Source organism: Pecten maximus, chromosome 15 (assembly GCF_902652985.1).
Source record: "Pecten maximus chromosome 15, xPecMax1.1, whole genome shotgun sequence".
Taxonomy (NCBI): Eukaryota; Metazoa; Mollusca; class Bivalvia; order Pectinida; family Pectinidae; genus Pecten; species Pecten maximus.
In genome coordinates this window covers 15,615,100-15,625,011 of record NC_047029.1, presented here as the reverse complement: position 1 = coordinate 15,625,011, position 9,912 = coordinate 15,615,100, and the positions used below count along the sequence as shown (strand labels likewise).

At 36.8% G+C, this 9,912-nt stretch overlaps 1 protein-coding gene across 1 annotated transcript; it reads left to right on the top strand.

The window, feature by feature from the left end:
* The first annotated feature begins 3,413 nt into the window (after positions 1 to 3,413).
* LOC117343230 (creatine transporter-like) lies at positions 3,414 to 9,756 on the top strand. Its single transcript, XM_033905569.1, has 4 exons — positions 3,414 to 3,649; positions 6,841 to 7,017; positions 7,344 to 7,475; positions 9,592 to 9,756. Exons 1-4 carry the CDS (start codon positions 3,628 to 3,630, stop codon positions 9,738 to 9,740), a joined length of 480 nt encoding a protein of 159 aa, XP_033761460.1. The 5' UTR covers positions 3,414 to 3,627; the 3' UTR covers positions 9,741 to 9,756.
* The last annotated feature ends 156 nt before the right edge of the window (positions 9,757 to 9,912 follow it).

Below are 9,912 nucleotides of genomic sequence, written 5' to 3'. Positions count from 1 at the left end.
AATTCGTAACCTTGTAATTAGTGAATGACTGTGATTGGTTAATCTTGTAACAACATCACACCTTCACTGTTGTGAAAGTACGTGACGAGCTGACTTCTCTAAGCGAAGGTGTTTATGTCACCCCGTCTCGAAGTTTATGTTCGGCCGTGCGTGACCACTATCGGTGTAGTCTTCACCTGGTCAATCTTGAACACGGACGCATTTACGTACCTCACTCGCGGGATCGTAGACTACACCTGTAATTGTCGGCATATTATACATTGTTGTATATTATATATCTATTCCGTCATCTTGCACAACATTAGTGTCAGAGTAAACGGGTATTTTTCATTGTATAAGCAGTGCCTTTACAGCGATCCACTTAGTGATAGCGATTTATAGCTGCACGTTTGTGTGATAGCCGAAAGCCAGTACACGGTTAGATGTGTTGTTTTGAACATGGGCTCGTACATTTATTCATATCGGATAAATATGAATGCCGAAATTGTTCATATAGCTCTCCGCACGGGTGAAGATTTTGAAGACATCATAGCCGAGATTGACGCCCTTATAGTATTGATTAAGCACAGGAGATCCTCCTTGGACATCTCCCCTAACTCAGACGGTTCACTGACCTCACCAAAACAAATGCCCTGTAATTTGGATTGGGATAGCGCGGGGGCAGAGTCCCGTCATGATAAAGGCTCCGAAGGATGCCGATGTTTTAGGTGAGTCTATGTTGCATAGAGTCACCGGAGGGGATTACCTGTCGGAATCCCTGTTTTGAGAAGGTCCGAGAAGGGGACTTTTGTTATATAGTTGCATCGCAGAAGGGCTTCGCATGTGATGATGTCCTGGACGACTCGTGTTCGGAGGCCCAGGTTGGGGTTTTTTTTTCTTTTTTTTTCACCGATGATCCCTACATGTACTCCCAAGATGCTGCCGCTGAGGTTGATGTAAATCCTATGTTGTTTGGTGGGTGGTCCTTGTTTCATTATAACATCCCTTCTGGAATATGTATAGGGATGATGCTAACTGATAGAAGTGACTAACTGCCAGGAACAAGTTGTTTAAATGAACAGCTGGAAGGAATAACTTCTATACGCTTTGACGTTGTGGGTATTAGGTCTCGCTACTGTAGGTCTGTGTCGTGACATGGGCCCTCCAGGCTATTGACAAGGGTATATTTTGGCTTTGGCATTGTCGCGAGTTTGTCATTTCTGAACCTCTTGATACTGTTACCAACGACGTAGTTAGTACAGTAACAGGTCAGACCTGCCAGATGATCTGAAAGTCAATAGGTGTTCAATTGGGTTTGGCTTTAGAATCTAGTGCTGTCCTGCTTGTGGTGCCCGCCTATCAGTCTAATGTGGCTCAACCTTTGAGAGAACATTCGTTGAATGATAAAGGAAAAGAGAAAGTTGTCTCACACTCGTTAATGATCATGATTCATGGCCAGGCAGCAAATGCATGCTATCATAGTTCGAGTTTGGCTTCATACGAAGTTCGGTTCTATACAGCGCCCTTTTGCGTAGATCAGAGCAGCTGCGCTGCGCTGGGGTTGCTCCTACTTCAAAGACTGCTCTGCAGTATGATGGCTGGCGTGCTTGGGGCTCCGCCAGACGTCCCTATCCAGAGGGACCATGGGTCATTGTCGGCTCCTTCTGGAATCGAATGCTGTATGCGTATTGCCACTGTTGACTATGGTGAAGGTATCATTGAAGGTGCATCTGGAGGACGGAGAGCAGGGTTTGCTCTATTGAATGAGGATCGGGGTCCTGTCGGTAGTTCTCATATAGATTGAGATTGGTGACTATGTTTCAGTGTGTACTTTTCCCCACCCGTGGCGGATGCGCCGTCAGAGGGCAGTCGTTGAAGTTTGTTATGCAATGGCATTTGGGTTGACCTTATTGTTCCGATTCAGCTGCAGATGCTGATGCTAATATTACATTCCATATTAAAACGGTTTAATATGGAATGTGATATTAGCATCAGCATCTGCAGCTGAATCGGAACAAGGAGGAGTGTTGTGAATGTACGTGACGAGCTGATTTCTCTAAGCGAAGGTGTTTATGTCACCTCGTCCCGAAGTTGGTTTTCGGCCGTGCGTGACCACAATCGGCGTAGTCTACACCTTGTCAAGCTTATACACGGACGCATTTACGTACCTCACTCGCGTGATCGTAGACTACACCTGTCATTGTCGGCATATTATATATGTACAATGTATTATATTATATATCTATTCCGTCATCTTGCACAACACATCTGTGTTTTGATCTTAACTGATCCTAAATGAAATTTGCCTTTGAATATAGCATAGTGGAACATGGAGATTTCGCCGGTTTAGAGTGGGATCAGTTTGAAAAAGTGATCAGTTTCGACCTGGTCATAATCCAAGGATGATATTGATCGGATGACGTTTTAATCATTAATTTATAATTCAGATAGTATAAAATTAAACCACGTGCGTCAAGAATGAAATATATTAGCCCCTATTCCTAGTATATCAACAAGGTGTAGCACTAGAAAATGGGATGATTCATCGACGTGGAACAGAAAAAGACAATCTACCTTAGAGCTGTTTCAAAACGGAATGTCAAACTGGTCTACGATTATAATTAGTATTGCTGAGAGAGTTGTCGAACAATCAAAGGCAGCGGTGACCGAGTGGTTAAGGTGTCTCGACACTTTATCACTCGCCCTCCACCTCTGGGTTGGCTATCACGACCGCTTTTGGGCCGTCTCTTATTTTTAAACCATTAACACACGACAAAAGAATAACATGAGGAACTGATGTATAAGGATGTTAAACCAATGTAAGTTACTGAAAATTGTGTGCATTTGATATTTTGGTCGAATTTAAGTTAAATTCAAAGTGAAGCACTCAGCTGCATTCGGCATGACATTACACCTTGGGCTTAAGGGGATCGATAAGGGGTATTCATTTCGTTGCAAAGTAGAACGGTTTTACAAATGAAAATAAGAACAATCATATGACGCATTTACCAATTCCTACTAACGATGTTAAGGAGATCGATATTGCGTTCTATACTGACGCCCTGTATATCATAAACCTTTATCTTGAACGTATTTGCCTGTTGGCAGAATAACTTGTACGGTGCTTCATGTAAATTAGATGGGGAAATCCGGCTTTGTAGCTCTACTTGTTTTATTAATGGTATACAGACCGAGTCATTTCGATGACACATGCTGATTTGGCTTCATGTAGAACGTTTTGATGGGCTAACTATTAAATCGTTGGGTACACATTAACCTACTTTTTGTAAATCTGTCTTGCATCATAAAATACGTCTGATTGCAAATAGAGATATGACGTAAAAGGAGGTTTATTGTAATAATGATTGCTCAAAGTGCGCACAAGATAAGATATTGAAAGACATGTCTGAGTTCACTAGTTTATACGCGTTAGTGTTAATGTTGAATAAACATTTTACATTAATGTATACTATGATGTCTGATAGACCAGTTGATAAATGTTTCTCCCTTTAAATCTGGAAAGCGAGACGTTTTGTCTGACTAAGATCCCCTCATTCGAGGTGTTCATCAAACTGCAGTGTATCATCATAAACGATCATCATCTAATTGATCTTGTCCTGAAGAAACCATTCTACTTCACAATTCATTATGGAGGGAGGAGAGAAAGCAGGTAAGACTGTAATATTTACTAATAATAAGCACATATAATATTGTTTACAACATTTGTTTATTTGTTTTGCCATTTGCTATCAATAGACAGCCTGTGAGGGTGTACCATGTTCATTTCCAATACGACTATAACAAGCCTAGTATACATAATCATAAAAAGTACAAAGAGGATAAGACCAGTGACCATATTCATATGAACATAACTGAAGCGTGGTAAGTAAGTAAACGCTTAATTCAAACATTTGCACTTATGCACTGAAACATATCTAAATATGTCCTTAATTCAACTACAGCTTCACATATATATCAGTCTATATATTTTCGCATATAAACTTTGCCAAAGCCATACCGTTTATGTGATTTTCAGTTTCTAGGTATGATTGTCTTCCACATCCTCATCGACATTTTGACATTTTGACACTTCTGTTTTTCTATCCTACTCCCAATTCGTATCGAAAGATATTAATAACAATGAACAATTTTCTAATGAAATTTAACAAAATACATACATAGAAGTATGGCGCTTCTTGACATTTAACAAAATAAAACAGATAATAAATATTAAAACAGATAATAAATATTAAAAACTCGAGATTTTTAAGAAGAACCTTAAATCTAAAACATATAATATTTTGTTGGCAAAACGAGTCCCAGACAGCAAGCTCACGTTGGGCCAACGTTGGGGTTAGGGTTAGGATGATATGCTCTTATATGCAATTCAACATCTTTTTCTAGTAGGGAAATCTTCAAACTTTAATTTGTTATAAGTTTCACAACATTTGAACTTCAAATGAGCGATTGAGGAGATGGAGTCATTGGTAATAACATATAGTGAAATAATTAGTTGTGTGAGACCTTAAATGGAACCCGTAGGACCAGTCCTTCCTTTGAGCATCTTTCTGCATCAAGCTCATGATAATTCGCGATGTTTTGCCGACCGGAGTTATCCAGCAAAAGAGCAGACGTCATGTCTATTTGTACTGATTAGTGTTTTATACACTAAGCTTATAACTTTATAACAAAACGGCAAGTTATTCTCTTGTAACGAAGTAGTTTATCAACACATGTTAATGCACAAATATAGTGAATAATACCTTATTCAGTTACTAATCTGTGCTGGGCTACAAAACAAGCGCACTTTTGTTAATTCAGACTTCAAAATAGCGAGGAATCTATAAAAATACAAAACACAATCCATTATATTTACTAACATTAACTAAAATTCACTTTCAAATCATACAATGCTTGTGATTCAGTGTCAGTCGCAGTAATTATCAGGAAAGTTATATGATGGATATCTATCCAAAGGTATTTTACTTAGAGTCTGTAAGATAAAATGAATTAGCTTAATGTACATGTAATATTGCATATAATGGAAAGGTAGTTTGACGACAAAGTTGATGGATATGAGGAAAATAGAGAAAAGATATTGACTATACTCGTGAAAACACTACTAATGTTTAGAAACTACGAAAATAGATATATATTTCAAATACGAAAAAACGAATTCTGGTCAATATCCTATTTATTTGAAGGTTTTGATGAAAGGGGGTGGGGTGGGTTTTTGTAAAAACATCTCAAAATCTTTAAGTCTTATTCAGGAATGAAATATCCCTGATGATGCTAAATGATAGTAAAACGAGACATATGTTTTTATTGAAATGAATCCCCGTGTTTATTTTTGTATCTATCTATCTAGCCATTTTTTTTACAAGGTCTAATTTTGTTTGATATACCAAAACAACTAAATTCATATTCTTTAAAAGTGGTATTCTGGTGCGCTGGTATCGGGGCATTGAAAAAAAAGTAGTTCGCATTTACTAGGCTGACTATCACTGGTAACACGAACTTAACATTGTTATAAGTCCGGAAACCTCATAAGCTAGAACCACTGCTTAGCAACCCGAAAGTTAGGGTTAGGGGTATAATTTCTCTTGATCCTATTTGAAAGATAATGAACTGCAGTTTCGACAACAGACATGCGTGGATGCGTAGTGTAAATTTATATTAAATATGTCAATTTCACTTTTTTAATGTGGTATTTGTTGAATATATAATCCATTCACAGCGCACAGCGCGCCTATGGACCATGGCGATCTATCTGCTTTACTTTGTGAATCACTGGTGTAACATGATATCTTATCTGTATTTTAGCCCAGACTTTTACTGTGCCTCGATTAGGTAAGGGTAAATGGAATACGACCATACTGCTTTACAAATGTATTATTTATATCCGTAACTAAAGTTCGCGTTCCGCTGGATTCCCAAAATTGTGCAAATACGTAAATATGGATCGAAAACCCTGTCCTATCTGAGCTTGCGGCTATCAAGGTATTATGTAACAAAGATCCCATACATGGTTCTCGAATCTCATATCCCATATCCCGCCATTAAAAAAGAGAAGACAATTATGTAATAGACAGCATTCGAGATACCTCAGAGGAATTAGTTCAATCATGAAATGTCATCAAAGAGGAAACCGCGAAGTCCTTATACTATTTGGTACAGATTTTTATGAAAGTATGCGCTGTACTTTATATCAATAACACCTTGATTGGAACCATTGCTGAGATTATTGTGTTGACGTCGACACGCTTTCGTTTATCATTAATGTTTTATTAGCCATTTATTGACCCCAACGAATAGTTCGTTGTTTACTGGTAGATGAAAATATTACAATTAATCAATTTGATACATTTGTATGTTAGATTAATCATACAAATCGACTAGATAAATCCGCGGTTTATAATGATAACTTACGCCCAAATTGTCGTATTATGGGTATTGATATAAATATCACGAAATCTACGCGCAACAGTGATAATGATTTAACAGGCCAATTATGTGAGGAAACGAAATATACATCACTTCATGCCCTGATGTGGATAAACTGAAGCGTTATATCGGCGATGTTTTATCTGACTGGCTATTCTGGCGTATCTGCTAACAATTGTATACGATTTGGAACAAATTAAAAACAATGACCTCCTGAAATTAGGTATGTTGTTGTTCATGGATAATTCATCTGAATATGAACTAACCATAATCCTAGCCATGACAGCCGGATTTTTTTTTCATCTGACTCTCCTTAAACTAAAATTCATATTATATTGCGAAATTCCCGTGAAATAGAAACTAACTTTCATTCGGTCCTCCTTTCTAATCGGCATTGTTTTTTTTGACATTACTCAGATGATACCGACAAAGAATCAATCGTCGAGAAATTCATTGAAGGGACTGAATTGAAGCGAAGTCACCCACGGGAGACATGGTCAAATAATTTGGACTTTATTCTTACATGTGTTGGGATGTCAGTAGGTCTGGGCAATCTGTGGAGGTTTCCATATCTGTGCTACAAAAATGGAGGAGGTGAATGAAATCGAAACTTTATCACACATTTCATTTATATTCTAATATTGAATGTCAATCTACAATCACTTTTACTTGACTATTTTTTAATAAAATGTTCATTGGCATTTTTTACCTTTAATGTAAAGTTAAATTGTTTTAGATAGAATATTATAAAAGTTTAACGGATTTTTAAAAAATCATATTTGTGTTGATGATAAATAAACTGTGATATCTTCAGTGTAAGGATGGTTTGCACTAAAGCCCTTTTTAATCATATTAGTTTCGTATTATTGATTTTGAGTTAGAATTGTGGTTTCAGTTTAATGAAGATACTTGAGTTTTAGGTGCTTTCCTCATTCCATTCCTTACCTTCATCGTGATGGGAGGGGTACCAGTGTTTATGCTGGAGTTGGGCCTCGGACAATATATGAGTTTGTCGGGCTTTCAGGCGTGGAAAATATGTCCCCTATTCCAAGGTAAATGATAAATGTTTAAGACTCATTACATTTGAAACTATATGTTATGTTTTAAATAGTAGGTGATAATGAAAGGGAAATCAATTTCGTCGGAAATTAAAAGTGCGGCTGCTTTTGCATGTCGATATTCTACGAAAGCCTATGAGTTTCTATAAGATAAAATATTGTTGATACACGTTATAACGCGAAAAGCACATCATTACGTAGCTAAAGCCATGAAAAATCGAAACACCCGTTATAACGCTACATAGAAGGCGTAACATAGAAAAAAAACGTAATAACGCAAAGAAAAAGCCACGAAATAACGTAAATTGAAACACGGTATAACGCAAAAGCACATAATAACATAAATGTATACTCGTAATAACGCGAAAATAAAAATACACGCAATAATGTAAATTGATACACATAATAACGTTAATTAAAACACGTAATAACGTGAAAGAACACGTCACAACGCGGAAAAAAACCGTATTACAATATTTAACGTAAGTTTTTAACAAGTAGGTAAAACACGTAATAACGAAATTTGAAACGAACTTAAGAGCTATTTCGCACATATTAGGAGTCCATGTTATGGTTTTTGATTAGCCTTGTACGAAATCACCTACATGATATTATGTTCTTCTGAAAATGCTAATAACAACTTTGTCTGAATTGGCTGGTATAGATAACATTTCTTTGTTTCTAAATCAGAATTGATAGTACACGTCTGTTTCGGTTAATCTTATCTATCGTCTCAGAATGTGTAAATGCCTCTTATTCGTAAGTTTATATAGGCATCAAACACATAACCAATAACAATAATAAAACACGTATTAATGTGATTACGTGTTGCGTTTAACGTTATTACGTGCATTTATTGCGTTATAATGTGTTTTAATTTACTTTATTACGTGATTTTTTTCGCGTTGTTACGCGTTTCGATTGATGTCATTACGAGATAATTTGCATTACTACGTGACAGGGGTCGACATTAACGCTTGTCCGATTGTCAGGTACCAGACGAAATTGATGTCGGACAAGTGAAGTCATTAAAGTACTTGTCCGACGGGACAAGTAACAAATCTGTCTTTGTGTTTTATTTATGTTATATTCTGAAGTCAAAACTGATTCAATACTCACTGTAAAATGAGTAAAAACTCCTTTAAATTGTGTTAACCATCGAACGGAAGTTAGTTGATCATGCTTATTAAAGCTTCATTCGGAACTACATAGAAATGATGGTAGACTTCCGAGGGCTCTCGAAAACATATAATCGGTATCGTAAGATTGTTTGAAACGCATGCGAATGCTGTACATGTGAGAGCATTGATACTACGACAGATACCGTCTGCTGGAATCGTAATAAAAATGAATCAGTTTTGATATAATTAAGGAGGCTACAGATGAAGCAGACTGCCGTGCCCTAGAAAATGGTGACATGTTTTAATGTTTTCACAGTAGCAAGTTTGTTTATAGTTTAGTCGAACAGTTCTTGATGAAAGTTAATTATTTTAAAGTACTTCATTCATCTGCTTTTAGGTAAAAAAAGGATGGTTTAGTAAAACTTAAATACCTTGTAATAATACTTTCTTGCTGTTTTATTGTTGTTAGTAATTATTATGAGTCGAAATTATGGCTTGCAGTGCTTACCTCTATTTCTAAATCATCTCGCTGTTTACACATAACAGATGGAAAGTAGAAACACATGTAGGACAAGTGATTATGTCATTCGGACAAGTGAATTTATCTTATCACTTGTCCGAAGGGACAAGTGCAGAAAAAAGTGTCGACACGCAAAAAACCGGAAGCAATAACATACAAAATATATCTTTCGAAACACGTCGTCGTGTTTCGAAAGATATATTTTTTATGTTATTGCTTCCGGTTTTTTGCGTTATAACTTCGTTTTGCTGCGTTGTAACGCAAACAAGTGGCTTTATTTCCGCAATAACGGTATTTTTGGTGTTATAACGTGTATCACTAATAGACTTTCATAATATTCTGTTTGTTTGTCTGTCTCATTATCATATGTTCTGTGTTTTCCTTTGTTTTTCCTTCAATTACATGCGTCAGAGATTTTCTTTTTGTGGCATATTAGAGAAACAAGAGCTCACAACATGGCTTTTTTTAGGCATTGGAATAGCAAATGTGATCACGACTGCCTTCTGCAACATCTACTATATTATGGTACTAGCGTGGGCTGCCTACTACTTCGTTTTAAGTTTAACATCTATTCTTCCTTGGTCTAGCTGCAACAATGATTGGAATACACTCAGGTAACTAGCGTTAGTATACCCAACCGCCTTGTTTTGGAATTTTGAATAAATGCACAGACTTTATATATACATTTGCTAGCATTAGCCGATAATAGCTCAGTCGGTTAGAGATCCGCCCATGTGACCTCATAGTAAACATTTGGGATGTGCTGTTTAACGCTCCCTACTCGTGTCGG

Excerpts from the sequence above, each read along its gene's own strand:
- LOC117343230 (XM_033905569.1), top strand. The coding sequence starts at position 3,628 with ATGGAGGGAGGAGAGAAAGCAG. Across the intron at positions 7,018-7,343 it reads GTGCTACAAAAATGGAGGAG|GTGCTTTCCTCATTCCATTC; the intron begins GTGAATGAAATC and ends CTTGAGTTTTAG. Across the intron at positions 7,476-9,591 it reads AATATGTCCCCTATTCCAAG|GCATTGGAATAGCAAATGTG; the intron begins GTAAATGATAAA and ends GGCTTTTTTTAG.